An 18,346-nucleotide genomic window follows, 5' to 3' on the forward strand; every position below is an offset into this window, starting at 1 on the left:
TGCAATGGCAATAGCAAGAACATGAGTGTACGCAGACAACTATCTTGAATAAGCAAGTACGTTGCTTATTGAGCTGCAGAGGCTCTCGAATACTATTTGAAAACTGGATGAACGCTCTCACTATGATACACCAAAAGATTTAAAACAAGAAGGAATCAATGATGATGACTGGAATCAATTATAGTCATATGTGTGATTATTCCCTTTTGCCTAATCAAATCCAACAAACATGCATGTAAAGATTTATTTATAAATACACCCAAATAGAGAACCAATGATGAGGACTGGAATCAATGAAACGATTCCTACCAGGAAGCCAAAGTTAAAAACTTAAAATTTGACAGAGAGATAAAAAATTATTAGATTTTCTCAATCCAAATCGCGGATTAAGTTCTATGTTTTGGTAGTGAAGGACTGAAGGGCGATTAGCAACTCACTATGCAGATTATGGTCTTTGGCTTTTCTGGGCTTCAGATTAATTGAATGTTGCTGAGCTCTCCAGGTATGGGGATGGGTATGAGTATACTTTGCTGATAGACTTTGGAAATTTGGGATTATGGGTCAGACATTTCTTTTAATGAGAAACCTCCATTAATTGATAGAAACCCAAAGAGGAGATGATTACATCAAGTGATCAAGGAGAATAAAAAAAATACATCTAGCTCAATATGAAGACCTAAGGGGCTAAGGGTTGAGCAGAAGATGCGAGGGAAGAGAAAGTCTTGGGAATTGTCAGTTTTGACGAAAATGTCCTCAGATGATGTGTTATTTACTTAATTTTGACGGTAAAGTTAATTGTTTGTATTAAACTGAATGACAGAGTCGCTCAAGTTTAACTAAAATGATATATTTGAAAAGTCAATGACCAAAGTGTCGAATAAGTCAAAGTTCAGTAACCATTTGTGATATTCTCCCACTCCCTCTCCTAAATCCATTTATGTGTGAGAGTTCACTAATTACTCCGACGTCCGACCACGGTAACTTTCTTACAGTGCCCTTAGCTTCCACAAGCCCTGTTCTTGATTAGAAATTCCATGTATATACTTGCACAGATTTCGGCATCTGCAACTCTACCCAGTGAACCACCTGATCGTACTCAACTCATTATAGCAGTTGTAGTTGTTTTCTTTCTCCTCGCGCTTGCTAAGCAACCCCACTTAGTGGGGAAGTCGTTCCTCCGGGCTTGTTTTTCGGTTTGTCTCTTTGTAATAGCCTGGCGGATTTGGCTCCTCTAAAGTGAGGAATGTGTGAATTTACTTCAATTTCATAAAATCCGGACTCTCTATCTAATCTAAAGGTCATGACAATTGACACATCATTGTTCCATCAATTTTTAATTTTTCATCTAAACCACAGTTAACTTGCTGTTAACTCTAGACAAAAAAAAAAAAAAAATTAGGGATTTGGCGTGGAGTTGCTGCGTGTTCTTTCTCTGTGCTTCCATGGCAACTCATCCATGGTTGAAGAAAAGAATAAACAAATCGTGCTGTTATTGATTTACCATTCAATTGTTCATTATCTCAGTTAATTGTGTTTGCCCTTTGGTTTGTTCCAATGCAAGAATTATATATTCAAGAATTGTTCAGTGATCCATTAGCCAACGTCATGAGTTTAAGAAGAAGAAAAAAACTTTTGTAACAACAAAGGACAATTATTAGCTAGCATTCAAGATTGAAACTTGGGAAAGCATTGGGAATTTCTATCAAATGATAGGAGGAATTGCACTTAACTTATATTAGTCATGGAATTACGAACTCATTCTTGGTCAGTTTGAGTTTTTCCTGATACAGTACGTATTGCTTCTTGATGAATTTTCCAATTAACACAACTTCCAGCAGGGTTATCTTCATCAAAAAAAAAAAAACTTCCAGGGTTATGTTTATAATTCACATGGCATATTCATTGCTGCTATTCACTGCAAGTCAGCTTTTTTATTGTTTCTTCTTCTCTGCAACCATGAATGAGTTGCCATGGTGATGTAGGACGAGAATGGGCTTGGTTTAGCCAGAAAGTTAGAAAAATAAAGAAGCGGCGTAGAATCAAGAAGAGTGATTGGAAAATAGGTAACTCACGCATAATGAGGTTATTAGCTGCTGGAATATTCAAGAAGATTAGGTTTTGGACTTTTCGGGTTTCTCGTGCGAAAAGTCAGATTCTGAATTGTGAATCAGATTGGAGTAAATTTTGGCCAGAATGTCCGTTTGAGATGCATGATACCTTTCCGGAATGGGAACGACGAGATCTTCAAGACTCACTTTAGTGAGCTCTATCAAATTTAGGCCAAAATGTATCGCCTTAATTATCCGATTCGTGATTTAGTATTTTTAGGCTAGTTTTACATTCTTTTTATTTTAGGTTTTTTAGTTTATTTTGGATTTGTTTTGTTTTAATCCGTGGGCTTTAGGGTTTCTTTTCCCATATATAAGCAACCTTAAACGGCTGCAGAACTATCTTTTATCATATTATCAATCAAAATTGAGAGTTTTCTCTTTTATCTCTGGTGGACTCCAGAATCTTTGTTTTAGGTTTATTGCTTGTAAACCTAGGGTTACTTCCGCCCGCGTCACATGGCTAGAAGCACAAAGAAAGAACACGCAATAACTCCACAACAAATCCCTAATTTTTTTTTTTGTCTAGAGTTAACAGCAAGTTAACTGTGGTTTAGACGAAAAAAACTAAAAATTGATGGAAGAGTGATGTGTCAATTGTCATGATCTTTAGATTAGATAGAGAGTCCAGATTTTATGAAATTGAAGTAAATTCACACATTCCTCACTTTAGAGGAGTTGGATCCTAGCCTGCAGGCCGTTGCTTCTCTGTTATTTAATCATACTCCCCTTCATTTTACCTCAAAATGATCAAGCCCCACAAGATATAGAAACCGGCAATGGCAGCGGGGGTTTACCAAGCTCGATCAGCTACTCCTCCACATCCACAGCAACCTGCCGATAATGGTGAACAAACAGCACAGCCGCAACAGCCGGATCCGAGCAGATACTTTGATATATCCAGTACCCAGATGGATGGTGAGTGCTGTATTTGCCTGGGGGAGTTTGAGGAAGGTCGTGAGCGCGCAGAGCTTCACGAGTGTAAGCATACTTATCACCGTCAATGCATTGATCTGTGGCTACCTAAACCATGTCCTCTTTGTCGTCGAGACCAATTACTATTAGAGATAAAGCAACACGTTTCGGAGTCAAACATTTATGTATAGACATACCATACAACTTTGATGATTCAATTTTGATGTTGTTTTGTTAACATAGCGTCAATTACTTAGACTATTAAGCTTACATGAATTTAGAATCCTAGAACAGATTCCTAGAACTAGGAGATACAACTCAAAATTAATCTCCACTTACTGAACGAATTTCTTACCATGTTTTATAGCTCGATGATAAAAGAGAAAACAACGTTGTGAAAACCATTGTGAACTCGGAACAATATTTTTAATGAGGTTACTCCTTAATTCTTTATGCTATATATCCTTATTCAAAACAATAACGACTTATGATTAATTGCTTCTGATTACAACAATTTAAAACAAAAAAAATGTAGACAATAGAGAGATACAATCTCAATCCACATTAACTTTTCAGACCTAAATAAAAATCCACATTACCTTCATCTAAGAGGGTTCACAACTTTACATGGAATAAATTCAATTTTTGTTGATGATTTACAATATACATGCATGCAGTGACAAGAAAAATCGCTGGAGCAGAGGCACTTAATCAAAAGTTAGTAGTTAATTACTTTCGCGACAAATAGGACATGTAGAATTCTCAGCTAGCCACTTTTCAATGCAATCTCTGTGATATGTATGCTCACACTTAAGCTTTCCGCACTTGTCTTGTTCCTCAAACTCCATCAAGCAAATAACACACTGGTCACCACTGGCAAAACCGAATTTCTTGCCCAAGTATCTTAAGGTTTTGTACTTTAGAGTTGTTGGAGGTGGTAATGCCTGCACCGATTCGATATCAGGGGTTTGTCGATTCAAGATCCATAAACAACATTCGATTACTTTGGCTACAAGCACTGCAATGAATGATGCAATGGCTAATGCATAGAGTACGAAAGTCACATAAAAGAGTACTTCAAATGCCAAGCTTGGCGATGGTGGTTCAAAAAGGGGTTGAGGAGCCAAGCTTGGTGATGGTGGTTCAAGGAGGGGTTGAGGAGCCGTTGAAGCCATGAGAGAAAGTTTTGGGGTTAGGGATAGTGAGCTAGAAGCCTAGAATACAGATGATCAATCACAATTTATTAGAAAGAAGATATAGAGGTTTTGAGTATCCAAGTTGAAGTAGGGATAAGGTAATTTACTCAAAGTTATCCAGGAATTATGATTTTCCTAGTTAAGCTATTGGCATACAAGTAGATATGTTTTCCCCATAGAGCAAAGGAAATACACAATGAAATTTGTTTTTGTCCATTTACCCCATTTTTATGGATTTTTTTCCCACTAAGCCCATTAAGTTTTTTTAACACCATCTTACCCAAAACACTCTAAGGAAGTCTTCCCTAATACCCCATTAAGATTTTTTTTTTGTTTTTAATTTTTTTTTAATACCATTTGACCCCTCACCCCTTTGTTATTTAGAGAGAGAGAGAGAGAGGGAGGGAGAGAGAAAATGGAAGAAAGAGAAACCATAGGACACTTCGCCGGAGTCCGTCACCGCCAGCCGCCCACCGGATTTTTTCGAAAACTTCTATTGCCCCCAATAGATGGATAATAGACGTCTATTGCCCCCTAATAGACATCTACTGCCCCCCAATAGACGTTTCAATTATCGAAATGAGATCTCTTCCTAAAATTAGACAAATAAAACTTTGATTAAAGAAAAAAATGAAGAGATTGTATCAATTTAAAACGTCTATTGGAGGCAATAGACGTCTATTGCCCCCCAATAGACGTTCAATTTTTTTTTCTCCCTTTCCTTCAGCCCCATTACTTAAAAAAAAAAAAAAAAATTAAAAATTTTATTTGGGCACCCAAGAAGCCATCCAACAACGACGCCGGCGCATTTCTACCGGCAAACTCATCTCCGGCGCCACCAACAACGACGCCGGCCCCAAAGTTATTAGGGAAGACCTCCAATTTCTCGCCGATGCTGGTGAGGATGTGCCGGAGCTCCGAGACGGAGACGAAGTCGGTGGCGTCCTTGTCGACGACCTTGAAGGCGTCGCGAAGCTGGCGATTGAAGGGCTCAGGCTTCATGTGCATCCCCATCAGCTCCAGGAAGCGTTTGAAGTCGAAGGGGGCGGTCAGCTTCTCCTCGGCGACTATGGATTTGAGTTGGGCCTGGGTCGGAGTGATAGTAACCCTTCCACGGTTCCATTTCGCAAAGCTTCAACAAAACAGTTTCTGCAAAATTCAGACCTCGATCGGATAGTGTGGCCGGAGAATGAGGGCAAATTCGACGAAGAAGTCGCGGTTATCAGGAAATCCTCGCCGGAGGAGAAGGCGGCTCTGCGAGAGAGATTGCACCGACAATGATCTGCAATCCGAGCCCATCTCTGTTGTCGGAGCTCTGAAGCAGCTCGCCGGAGAAGGTGGCGACGTAGATTCAGGCAAAGGGAGGAGATGCAGCAGGCCGTCGGCGTCGATATGGAGAGAGAGACTGGTCTGGAGAGAGAGAAAGAGGAGAGAGGAGAGAATAGAAAAGAGAGATCAGGATGAGAGAGTGTGGCATGGCATGTAATTCATTAATTAGATTGAGGGCAGAATAGTTATTTCGTTTTAAATTGGATTAGTGGGAATAAAAATCTCTTGCTGGGCTAAGTGGGATAACTTTAGCTCATTTTGAGGCTTTTGGTTAAGGACCCAAAAATTAATGTCATTGACACCGATAGCGAAAAATTAAAACACCCACCGTGGGGCTTTAACCCACAACCACAAGGTTAAGAGCCTTGCGCTCTATCGAGCTATACGGGCTTATGTTTGGTGCATCAGACTTAGCCTACTCAAAGATGAACTCTGCATAACAATTTTGACAAATTTATAAACAGAAATCAAATATCCATATGCACATATCAGAATCATAGTGCACACTTTTTTTTTAAACCAAAGCATCTCAATGACATATCATTAATAATAGAAGGTAAGGCCAGAATGACCATTACATATCATTCTGCTATCATCTACAGATAGACAAGAAGTTGTGATGCATAAAACACCACGTTGATACATAGGATAGGACCATTCATTCGACAAAGCCTATTCAACTATGACCAAACGAAAAACATAGTAATAGGCTAAGTTTACACAAAACTAGCTAAAAAGTGGGTATAAAAACCCAATAACCCTTCTGGACTCAAGAATGTCAGGTCCAAAAGTTATCTGCAAAGCCCCAGGCATATCAAGTGGCCCGAGAAGCCCATCAAGGGAAACACCTAGCTGCAAAACAGGTAGCCTCCAAGCTGCTACCTCCTCCATCATAGATCCTGCCGGCCAAACATTCCACCGACCCAGGCCAATCCAATCACAGGTAGCCCTGCCGCCATTATCTCCTTCGCAAGCACCAAGAGATAGGCTCGAATTGTATCCCGCCACACTAATCTGAAAACCATGAACCAAATTACCCCGACGCAACTGCAAACCACAATCCATTCTAGTATCCTCTGCAACTTTGGCCAAGAAACTGAGCCGCCGCCGCCTGACATCTCCCATGATGGCCGCAAGAGAAGCCAACCATCAAAGGTTCCAATTTGAAACTTCCGCTCCAAAAAGCAGAAGTAATTTGGTAGAGGGAAAGAGGAGTAGAGAGGAGTAGGGAAAGAACCATCAAATGTTTCAGCGCGGCCGGAGCCGCCGTATCCATTGCTGCCACAAGGTCTCAGTGCACTCTTGAAAACCAAAGCAAGCAAGTTTCAGAAGGTGTACAGGACACATTGTAAGGATCATCCTTGTGGTCTGACCACTCATCTTGTTGGCCAGTAAGAGCAATCTAGTAAATGGTCGGACAAAAAACCGACTACTTTGATTCTACGGCAAAAAAAAATATTGAAAAAACGCCCACCGTGGGGCGACCACAAGGTTAAGAGCCTTGCGCTCTACCAACTGAGCTAGACGGGCTTATGTCTGCAACAACTGACTTGCCACATTTAGTTTAAGATCATTTGTATCTTTACATCAGATTAATGCTCCTTGGTCCTTACTATATGAGAAGCAACTGCATAAAATTTCTGACAATAAAAGAAATCCCAAAGAGCATCCATTAGCACAGAACGGAGTCATTATATCAAAGCCAAACATAGACGGCAGGGTTCAGATTCATGCTCCCTAATTAAAATAAAAGCCAAACATCATCCATTTGCAGAAATTAAAATCCTCAAATATAGTGCACCAAACAAAAGGGAGTAAAGAAAAATAACACAAATAAGGATTACCTAAATGGCTAAAAAAAAAACCAATCAAAAAAGACGCCCACCGTGGGGCTCGAACCCACGACCACAAGGTGAAGAGCCTTGCGCTCTACCAACTGAGCTAGACGGGCTCATGTCTGCATCAACTGATTTATAACCTTTACTCGCAGATTGAACATCAAAACATAAGTTATTTTTGTGACTAAAATTTAACAAGCAAAAGCAATACAGATCATGGAAATGTGACTAAAATTTAACAAGCAAAAGCAATACAGATCATGGAAATGTACCAATAAGCAAAAACACCAAACACCCTTCTCATCAATTGCATAACATTTCTAACAATAAAAGGAAAACCCAAAGAGGTTAACACATTGTAAGGATCGCCCTCCAAAATGCAAAAATTCTAGACAAAAAGGTTTTCACGCCCACCGTGGGGCTCGAACCCACGACCACAAGGTTAAGAGCCTTGCGCTCTACCAACTGAGCTAGACGGGCTTACGTCTGCTCCGCCTTGTTTACCACCTTTATTCTAGAACCAACCTCATACCAACTTAGTTCTTGACTAAATAGAAAACAACAACCAAATTTCATAGCATTTTTCAGTTTTTCAGATCCAAAGAGAAAAAATTGCAGAGCATTCATTCATAGCGAGGATCAGATCAAGCACCAGGTACCAAGAAGCTAGCATAAACCCAATACAAACCACATAATTTCAAATTTTTACATAAAACATCCTAAAGGATCATCGCCTTCCTTGGCCTTATCTATTTACATCTCATTCATAGAAACTGAAAACTACATGAACATCAAGATCACGGATCAATACCATGAAAATCATCAGGCGCTTGGGATCTCGACTGTGTCTTCAAAGTTTGGATCCTTGGCGTCTATGACTTCCTTCTGAAAACCCATCTCGGCTGTGGAGTAGCCCAGATCACCGGCCCAGGTGAACTTGCCGCCATGGCCACCTTTCTTGGGCGATCCATTCATGCCCGACCCTGATTTCCTGTCCTTCTTCACCTGATCCTCTCTCGCATTCCCTTTGTGACTCTTCCCGTTTCCACTGTTCTTCATCTTCTTCTTCTCTGTAACAGTGTAACCTGAAACTTGGAACTGCTTATGGGATCAGTGTGTGAGAGTTGTTGCTCTATTTATGGTCAAGGTGGGACGTATTTTGTTTTATTTTCTGTGGGTTTGTGGGGTACGTGTGGCGTTGTTATTGGAGGAAAGCAATCGGATAAGATCAAGGAAACAACAACATGTCAACATGTGAACTTAGCCAAGTAGGGCGGTAAAAATGGCTCAATTTTTTTGACAACTCCATAAATGTTACTTTTTTAGATGGTAAAACGATAAGAGGGATGACGAGATGTATTCTCGTCATCCCGCTTATCTTTAACACTATTTATTTAATTCCCACTGTTTTTTGTGAAACCGGCGGTACGCCCACAATCATCTATTGTTTTTGTCAAAACCACTCGATCTCGAACCTTCCCGTCTACCTATAAAAACAACCTCATTATTCTTCTAATTCGTGCAAAACATCTCAAATTCTCTACAAACTAAAAGAGATGGAGAAAACATTCGAGGCATCTGAGTGTAGTGATTAAGAGGAAGATGATGATGCGATTGAAAAGTATGATAATAAGGATAACTCACACTCATCGAATCATCGATTTACCATAAATCCAGCTTAGAGGTATAATCAATATCCTTATTTAATCATCATTTCTCTCGAGATAATTATAACTATTGTTTTCTTGAAAATGATGTAAACAATTATTCTGTGTTTAGATAGATTGGTGTTCTGCTAAAAAATTAATTCGCTTATCCATAATTAGCCTTTTTTATGATTTTTTTTTTCAATTGTTCTTTTAGTTATGTTGTTTTGTCAAAGGCTTTTATGTTTAGGTCTTAAACAAGCGCCCATATTACTATTATCTATGTTTATACATAAGCACACAAATATGACAAAATATTACTAATATTATGTTTTCAGCTTCGAACCCTGCTTTCGTATCTTTGCTTCATGGGATTGGGGGCAAGCTCATCTAGAATCTTATCGAGATTCAGAGTGTCATCATTCCCAGAGTAGGGATCATTCCGCCATGTTTTCTTGGCATAGTGATCCTACATCCACATTTTTGGAGTTTTCATGCAGTGGAGATGTGGCAAGAGTAGTGTCGATACCTGGTTAGATCCGTCCAATTAAAAACTCATCAAGACAGTGAATAACTCACGATATGTATATTAATTATTTTGATAAAATAGTTGTATTGTTAAAGGAAAAACACATTATGTGTCTTCATCAAACCAACTGACGAAAATGGAATCAAGGAATTGCAATTACAGCTCAATCAGCATTTAGTATCATTATTGTAATTGATATTTCCGTTGTAATTCAATCTCTATATAAAGAGACTATGAAATGAAATGAGTAGACAAATTCTCATTTACTTTTACATGTATACATATATCCAAATGACATAGTCTAATTTATCTTTTACATTACAAAAAATACATCTTTTATTAAACGTTTATCATACAAGGAATACATCTTTACTCTTGCTCAATTAACATAATTTTTTTTCTTGAATTATCTATCATATCTGTTCCATGTTGTAATTATCATATTGTAATCTTCAATCTATAAATTTCACCCCATATAATTAAATGGATCCAATCAGAGCTAGAATTCAAGTACAAATACGAAATAACACGACAGCGACTGCACCAACAAACAACACACTCACGCATTGTATTTATAATTATCGAATCATATAAGAAAGATATTGATGTTGCTATCGTTAAAACCCTAAAGGGGTTTGAGAGAACGCCGCCCTCATGGGTGGCCGTTTCTGCAATTTTCTCCATCTCCGATGGAGATCAATGTCGGCACATCCCTTGCTGTAGTATACCTCAAGTGCGGTGCATACCGTCTCTTCTTTTCTTCCGTTTTGCTTTTCAAATGAGTGGTCTACGACTCCTCTTGCGGCGGCAGATCGTGATGTGTTCCCTTTCTCTTGGGTCTTTACAATCTGGGATTCAAGGCTGTGATCGATTTGGGCCCAGGTGGTCGGCGACCCTTTGCTAAGACATCGGGTTTGTTGGGTCAGATCCGGATCTGGGATCCAGGGACTATGAAGTCTTCTTGGCATTTTGGCCGTGCAGTTGGGTGGCGGGGGCATCTAGACGCACGCCTCACTTATGAGGATTCCTGTCCGACTTTGCATCAGCATCTCCGGCGGCGGTCCTGGTTGCAATGGATTATGCGATCGGGATTTTGGGAGACAGAAGGTTGGAGCGCTTGGGTCAACGGATTGCGATGGGTGTCTCCTTCCAGGGTCGGCCTTGCCTTGTCGACGATGCAGCGGTGCGGCTCAGTTGGGCGGCTGTGCAGATCGGGAAGGGTGGCCGGACGTCAGGTTGAAGCATGGGTGCCCAAGTGCTTGGGTGCCCAGATCAGTTTCAGATGGGCCTGGGCCTTTGTCAAGTTTGACCCGTCCGATTTGACTTTGGATTTGGGCCGGATTTGGATCCGTATTTGGGACCCCGGTCGCATTCAACTCCGGATCTTGGATCCGAGACAGCTGCTCATATTGATCTGGTATTTGTTCTGGTTCTTGGAAGTTTGTTTGCTAATTTTCGAGTTTTTGACACCCTCGGTTACTTTCGAACTCTCGGTGAGCGAATCACCTCTCCTAGGTGATCATATCACCGGTTACGGTTACGGTTACTCCTATATTTACACTGTTTTCGTGACATATGCAGTGCAGCGATGTCGTCCGACATCAAGTCACATTTTAGATGCGTCTGCGCGTCTTGCTATCCTTTATTATTTTCCTACTTTATAGATGCGTTTGTGCATCTTGTTATGCTTTATTGTTTTTCTTTCGATGTTTTTGCATCGCTCCATGTACTTCTCAGTTTTACTTAATATAGTTTGTGGTCTTTCCCTTCAAAAAAAAAAAAAAAACAACAACAACACACTCACGCGAATTGACATTCCTAATTTTTCGTTTTTTTATTTTATTTTATTTTTTAAGTTTTAAAAGGTTAACCACGTGGTGTGGTGTGTTGGTCGAATGGCCTAGTCTGGAACCCCCAGGTCTAGCGTTCGAATCCCAGCTCCATCCCGTGGCCAGCAGATTTGAGGGACCCTTTGGGTTCGTGCGTCTGCGGTGCAGTGGATTAGTCTGGCTTTGCCAGGCTTTCGCCGCAATGTCGGTGCAGGTGTCCTGGCGCTGGGATACCACTGCATGGGTGTGTGAGTTACTAACAACTAACCCGATCAAAAAAAAAAAAAAAAAAAAAGTTTTAAAAGGTTGACATCCTACTTTAAGCAAATAAAACAAAACTGCGGACTTGGGCTGATTGGGCTTGCCGTGTACCCCAAGTCCAAATTCAACTTCTCAGCCCGTTCACATCGTGTGGGACCCTTATCCTTCTGTTTGCTGACATGGAGACGTCTCATTGGCCAAGCTTGACCAGTGCCCACCCAAAAAGACGGTTAAAGGTTTCTCCCAAAAAAAAAAAAAAAAAACCGGAAAAGGCAGAAAAAGAAAGGAAAAAAAATAAAAATAAATAGAGAAATTGAAGGGAGAAAATAAGAGCAATGTTAGGTTCCTCCATAAACCTCATACTCCCGCCGCCGATTTCACCTTCGCCGTTTCTCTCTCTCAGTCGTCTCTCTCTCCCCTCCCTCCCCGCCGCCGGTAACCTCTCAACTCTCTCTCTCTCTCTATCAATCTATCTATATCTCATCATTGCTTTTTTGATACGCGTGCTTTTCTACTGTGCTTGGATACTGAGAATTTCGTAGTTCTTTACTGGTTATTCGTTAGGGCTAGGGTTTATACTGATTCGTGTAGGAATTTTCATAGCTGTTGCTGTAATTTAATGTAGTCATTGTGAAACTAGACAGAATTGTTGAAGGCGTCATCTAGGAAGCTCATCTCTGCAACTAAGGCGCGCTCGGTATCAACCATGGCAGCTGTGAGTTTATATTTTGGATTCTGCATTTCGAAGTTTAGAGTTTGCGAGATTCGGTTTTGTTGTGTTTCTGTGTATTTGAAGGTGGATTTTGAATGTTTGTGTCTCAGGGAGGAGAGAATGTGGCGAGTTTGAAGCGGCAGTTAGGGCAGCTGTTTGAAGTTTCGATTAGGGCAGTGGTGCCTGATGAGCTGAATGTGGAGCCGGCGGTTGTTCCTTCGACTGGGAAATTCGGAGACTATCAATGGTGTGTGATAGGGTTAAGCTGTGAATTATAAGATGTTTCTGTTTGATTCGTGCGTCGTACAAATTTATTGTTGAGATGTTATGTTAAGATGTTTTTTCTTTGGTGCAGTAACAATGCCATGGACATATGGTCTAAGATTAAGGGAAAGGGAACTGAATTCAAGAATCCTAATTCTGTTGGACAGGTATTCACATTCACCTTTACTTCTCTCAGTTTGAATAGTTTTATGTTGGGTGATCATGGCTTCTGTGTAGGCTTTGAGTTGATAGCAGTGATGATTGGTTGTTTTAATTTCTGTAGGCCATCATGGGAAATCTTCCTAAATCAGAAATAATAGAGTCATGCACGGTAGCAGGGCCTGGGTTTGTTAATATTGTGTTGTCAAAGAATTGGATGGCTAAGGTATTGTTAAAGATCATCTGACCTTATACAGTTATTCATTTATGTTGATGTGGAAACTTGTACTCCATAATTGTAATTGTAACTGTGAAAATGTTGTTTCTTCAGAGCTTACAAAAGATGCTTATTGATGGGATCGAAACATGGGCACCACAGCTCCAGGTCAGACGGGCTGTTGTAGACTTTTCCTCACCTAATATTGCCAAGGAGATGCATGTTGGCCATTTGCGATCTACAATTATCGGGGACACCCTAGCCCGGATGCTTGAGTTTTCCAAAGTTGAAGTTCTTCGGCGTAATCATGTTGGTGACTGGGGAACACAGGTAAATGTAGTTTTTGATAAGTGATAACATGTGTATTGGTATGGAAAATGACAGTTTTCTTTTAGGGAACTGATCATTGTATGGCATCCTTAAACTCAGTAAATAAACCATGGTGTTATTCCTGAGAGCTTGTTTCCTTTGAGCTGACGGCTATGTCATGTATCTGTTCATTAGCAAAGATAATCCAGACAATTCATGATGAACTATAACTATTCAGTCAGTTTTGCAAGCCATCTATGATGTTATACATGCCTTGTGTGTACATGTATAGGCTTATATACATACCTGCAACCAAATATGCATATTACATACTCTTTGCTGGTGGAATATGCATTTCATTTGTGTGATCTTTGCAACCTTCTGACGTTGGGAGTACAGGATGTATTAGGAGGGAAGCCATTGGGTTGATCTTTTCTATATCTCGTCATGGTTCCTTTATAAAGAACATATTTTCTTTTTGTTTGTTACTATTATTATTATTATTATTATCATATAACAGCATATGTTTTTCAACAACCTTCTATGGTTATTGCAGTTTGGCATGTTGATTCAATACCTTTTCGAAAAGTTTCCAAACGTGGATGATGTAAATGAAATGGAAATCGGTGATCTTCAGGTGAGTAAAGTATTTTCTTAGTTCTTTTGTCATTAAATCACATCTCTTATTCTGCATTTAGACTAACTAGTACTCAATCATATGTATTTAATTGGATCAAGTTAATGCTACCAAGATCCTATTATGCCTTTATGCCCAAAATGAATGTAACTTCTCTTCATTTTATTAGTTGGGGAGTTGAGCCTCAAATAATGAACTTGAGAAATATTTGGATGGAGCCTTGGTTAAATGAGCAGTGATGTGTGGTATTCTTTGGTGATTAAGTGGGATTAAACGTTTAATGGATGAATATTCTATGATGTTACTGTGCTTTTTTATGTAATGTTGTTATTACCACATTTTCCTAGCCAAGATGAATAAGAAAATAAAATGAAGTGATCGGTACTGACTATAATTGAGTGCCATTTTGTTAGGAATTCTATAAGCAATCAAAAAAGAGATTTGATGAGGATCCGGCCTTCAAGGAGAGAGCACAAGCTGCAGTGGTATCCCTTCAGGTGAGTCATCTAATCTCTTTTATCATGAGGTTGATGTCTTTGTCCATAAGGTTAGAAAGTATCTGATGCAATTCTATTTGCAGGGTGGGACTCCCAAGTACCGTGAGGCATGGCTTCAAATCTGTGAAGTCAGCCGTAGAGAGTTTCAAATGGTCTATGAACGGCTTGGAACTCATTTAGAGGAAAAGGTTTGTTTCAGATTTCTGACTTTACAGTTTACTTTGACGTGTAGCTTTTGAATTAGTTTTTTCTTTTTCCCTAAGAAGCAAAATTTGCATTGAAATTAGGGGGGATGTACCTAATTTAAATACGTAATTTATCTTTTGCATGCCTTCTCTTATGATTCGATAATATGTACTCTTGGTTCTGCCTAGGTGCAATTAATGAAATTCTTTCTCCTTTAGGCTGTAAGTATTACTGTATGATCACAAGAGGTTGATGTATCGCTGGTATATAATCTTGCAAGACAATGAAGATGAGATATTGCATAGATTCTGATTAGTGATGGGAATAGTTATTAAAAGCTTATTCTGGTGGTTTGAGCGGGAAGGGTAGGGGTTGTTTGGAGTTTGAAGTAACTTTGATAAGAAGATAAACTATAGCTTTGCATAGAAGATAAACTATAGCTGTGCATAGGCAATATGGTTTCGTAACTTTGACAAGAAGGTAATTCATAACTGTGCATATGCAATGTTTATTTGAGTACATTCTGGATACTTATAATATAATGGTATACTTGAAATTCACTTTTATGACTACAAAAAAACAACAAATAATGGAATCACATCTAATGCATTAAAGTTGGAAATGCACAAAGATTCTTCTCTGTTGTTATGTAATATACTGAACTGTCTTGTTTGCACTGAAGTCATATGCATATTTTTTGTTTCTGGCAGGGAGAAAGCTTTTATAACCCATATATTCCTGCGGTTTTAGAGAAGTTGACTGACCAAGGATTGATTGTGGAAAGCGAGGGTGCTCGTGTAATCCATCTTGAGGGTTTTAACATCCCCCTTATTGTTGTGAAGAGCAATGGCAGTTATAATTATGCTTCCACTGATTTGGCAGCTCTTTGGTTCGTCAAATATTAAATTTTGATATTCAATGAAATTTTGGATTATATGTCTGAGAGCAGTTAACTTGGTCAGCCAGTCAGTCATATTGCATCACTATTGTTCTGTCTGATCTGCCTAGTCATGCTGTCATCCTTACTGACAATGCTGCTTGCAATATACAGGTATCGACTTAATGAGGAGAAAGCTGAATGGATCATATATGTTACTGATGTTGGCCAGCAGCAACACTTTAATATGTTTTTCAAGGTATACATCAAAAGCCATAACATGTCTCAACAGACCCTGATTTTTCGCTGTGGTCAATAATCCTTGAAAAGTTGAACTGCAATTAAGTTCATGTTCCTCCTACCTTCTACGGTATGGGATATTCCATTGTTGTTATGTGGTTGAACATAACTTTGGTTTTCTGTTTCAGGCAGCTACACTCGCAGGTTGGCTTCCAGTTGATGGCTCGTACCCTAAAGTTAGCCATGTTGGTTTTGGTCTTGTTCTTGGAGAAGATGGCAAACGATTCCGGACTCGCTCTTCTGATGTGGTTCGATTGGTTGATTTACTTGATGAAGCCAAGAGCCGAAGCAAAACCAGTCTTGTCGAGCGTGGTATGACATTGAAGGACCTACCTAGCTCTCTCTGCATCTTCTTCATATTTGCAAATATATCTCATTTTAGCATGTATTTGCATAAATCTCACTTATACAGTTATATCATGTGGAAGTTGTTTTCTCTCATTTATCATGATCACAAAATACTTAACCTTTCAAACTTCTGATAGTGGTAAGTATTTCTTTAATCATAATCAGGTAAGAGTGAAGACTGGACTGAAGAGGAGCTTGAGCAAACTGCAGTGGCCGTTGGTTATGGCGCTGTGAAGTAAGCTGTCTGAACTTTTATGAGTTTATAATCATTTTGATGCAGTAATAGTTAATTTCTCGTCCTAATGAATATTGCCCTGTTATTTTAGCAAGAGCATGAATTGTAACTACGGTCAGAGGTTTTTGGAACCCTTAAATGTGAATGGATATCCTACTTTATGTAGTGTTGCTTGAGGACCTTGGAAATTTTTAAAAGCTCTTTGTCAAAAGCAACTTGGAAGGATGTATATGCCGACTTAGTCCTGCATATGTTATTAAAATAGGATATTGACTTAGATACTTGAATACAACTTTGTAAATGCCCTTTCAAATAATATTTCTGTTCCAGATAGTCTTGAGAATTTCTACTCTCATTTAATCTTTGCTTTGATATTACAAAATATGTTGGAGAAAAAATGAGCTTGGGTTTTTGTGCTGATTCTATTGATTTTTAGTCAGTATACTACAAGTCTCCTGTGTATGTATTTATTTTCTATTTTCAATGCTTGATTTGGTCTTGCATCTTTTCTGATAATATGTTTTGACAGGTATGCTGATCTGAAGAACAACAGATTGACCAATTACACTTTTGATTTCAATCAAATGCTAAATGATAAGGTGCATTAACATCTACTGAATTATTGGAAGGGTTTGTATAATTCTTCTCAAATAGCATTTTTACTGAGAACTGTGTTCCTTGGAAGATAGCTAATTTGGTGTTGAATTAGCTATCTTCCAAATGGAAATTTATATGGGAGATTTCAAATAAATCATAAAGTTCATAAGCTAGTTGAGCACCTGGCTTTTTGGCTTTCTGATTGTATACTAATATTTGAAATTCTAACTGCCTCGAATTTCTTAGTCAAATTTGACTTTGTTTGAAGACTGTTTGCAATTTATTCTAATGAACTTTCCATATATTTGTCGCGCTAATGCTATATTTGTCCCACTGGTCCAAAACTATTTGAGCAGGGAAACACTGCTGTTTACTTGCTATACATGCATGCTCGGATCTGTTCAATCATAAGGAAATCTGGCAAAGACATTGACGAATTGAAAAAAGTAAGTCCAACAGCAATATGTCACCTTGTTATCAATGTCTGTTGATCTATTTTGTTAGTCCTGCACTCCTGTATTACTATACATATGAGAAGCATATGTACCCACGTACATGTCCTATACATGTAGGTGTTTACACTTGTCTCTATTTATGTATTCGGAACACTTGACACAGAGGCAAATTTGAAACCTCCTTACTGCAAAGGTCTGATTTCAATTTCTTTCTTTTTGATACAGACGGGGGAAATTGTGTTGGGTCATGCGGGTGAGCGTGAATTGGCGCTTCACTTATTAAAGTTTTCTGAGGTAAGGACATAACATAAATGGAACTCATTGCTGCCTTGATGACCTTTCTCTCATCTTTGTTGGTTGCTGCTGTGGTATGCTCGGTTCTAACCTTGACACTTCTCGCTTTCACTTTCTAGACTGTGGAGGAGGCTTGCACGAATCTGTTGCCGAGTGTTTTATGTGAATACCTCTATAATCTATCAGAAATCTACAGCGGAAAGTTCTATTCCAATTGCCAGGTATAGTTGCCTGATGGTACATTGTAAACTTGGAGTCTTCTATTCCAATTGACAGTCGGAGAAATATTATTTGACTATGGTACATTGTAAACTTGGCAGGTTATTGGGTCGGCAGAGGAAACGAGTAGACTCTTGCTTTGTGAAGCAACAGGCGTAGTCATGAGGAAATGCTTTCATCTTCTCGGAATTGAAGCCGTGTACAAGATGTGATGTGCTCACCCAGTCTGACAGTTAAATCACCAAAGATATGATGGTGTATGATATAATTCTACAACCTACTTAAACATAGGGATTTTGAACTATTTTACCCATTTTGCACTGTAAAAACCATATCCCGATATCAATGAATGACTATTTTGATGGAATGTAGCACAGTTCTTCAGCTAA

The 18,346-nt window shown here is 39.1% G+C and overlaps 1 protein-coding gene, 1 long non-coding RNA gene and 2 other non-coding genes across 5 annotated transcripts; 2 read left to right on the forward strand and 2 right to left on the reverse strand.

Moving 5' to 3' along the window:
* Positions 1-7,426: 7,426 nt before the first annotated feature.
* TRNAK-CUU (transfer RNA lysine (anticodon CUU)) lies at positions 7,427-7,499 on the reverse strand. Its single transcript has one exon. It is a non-coding gene; the product is annotated as a tRNA-Lys (tRNA).
* Positions 7,500-7,793: 294 nt separating this feature from the next.
* On the reverse strand, positions 7,794-7,866 carry TRNAK-CUU (transfer RNA lysine (anticodon CUU)). The gene has a single exon. It is a non-coding gene; the product is annotated as a tRNA-Lys (tRNA).
* Positions 7,867-8,838: 972 nt separating this feature from the next.
* LOC133727255 (uncharacterized) lies at positions 8,839-9,827 on the forward strand. Its single transcript, XR_009855070.1, has 2 exons — positions 8,839-9,070; positions 9,371-9,827. It is a non-coding gene; the product is annotated as an uncharacterized LOC133727255 (long non-coding RNA).
* Positions 9,828-11,930: 2,103 nt separating this feature from the next.
* On the forward strand, positions 11,931-18,324 carry LOC133712185 (arginine--tRNA ligase, chloroplastic/mitochondrial-like). 2 transcript variants are annotated; one of them, XM_062138287.1, is made up of 18 exons: positions 11,931-12,086; positions 12,296-12,366; positions 12,474-12,610; positions 12,719-12,794; positions 12,911-13,012; positions 13,118-13,333; positions 13,869-13,949; positions 14,363-14,446; positions 14,530-14,634; positions 15,343-15,521; positions 15,684-15,768; positions 15,938-16,121; positions 16,323-16,392; positions 16,922-16,991; positions 17,346-17,435; positions 17,670-17,738; positions 17,858-17,959; positions 18,059-18,324. In XM_062138287.1, exons 1-18 carry the CDS (start codon positions 11,987-11,989, stop codon positions 18,167-18,169), a joined length of 1,932 nt encoding a protein of 643 aa, XP_061994271.1. In that variant the 5' UTR covers positions 11,931-11,986; the 3' UTR covers positions 18,170-18,324. The 2 variants fall into 2 exon arrangements, with proteins under 2 accessions (XP_061994271.1, XP_061994278.1); XM_062138294.1 differs by having other exon boundaries at positions 11,946-12,086; positions 12,292-12,366.
* The last annotated feature ends 22 nt before the right edge of the window (positions 18,325-18,346 follow it).

This window comes from Rosa rugosa, chromosome 1 (genome assembly GCF_958449725.1).
Source record: "Rosa rugosa chromosome 1, drRosRugo1.1, whole genome shotgun sequence".
Taxonomy (NCBI): Eukaryota; Viridiplantae; Streptophyta; class Magnoliopsida; order Rosales; family Rosaceae; genus Rosa; species Rosa rugosa.

Excerpts from the sequence above, each read along its gene's own strand:
- LOC133712185 (XM_062138287.1), top strand. The coding sequence starts at position 11,987 with ATGTTAGGTTCCTCCATAAACCTCATACTCCCGCCGCCGATTTCACCT. Across the intron at positions 12,611-12,718 it reads AAATTCGGAGACTATCAATG|TAACAATGCCATGGACATAT; the intron begins GTGTGTGATAGG and ends TCTTTGGTGCAG. Across the intron at positions 13,334-13,868 it reads TTGGTGACTGGGGAACACAG|TTTGGCATGTTGATTCAATA; the intron begins GTAAATGTAGTT and ends TGGTTATTGCAG.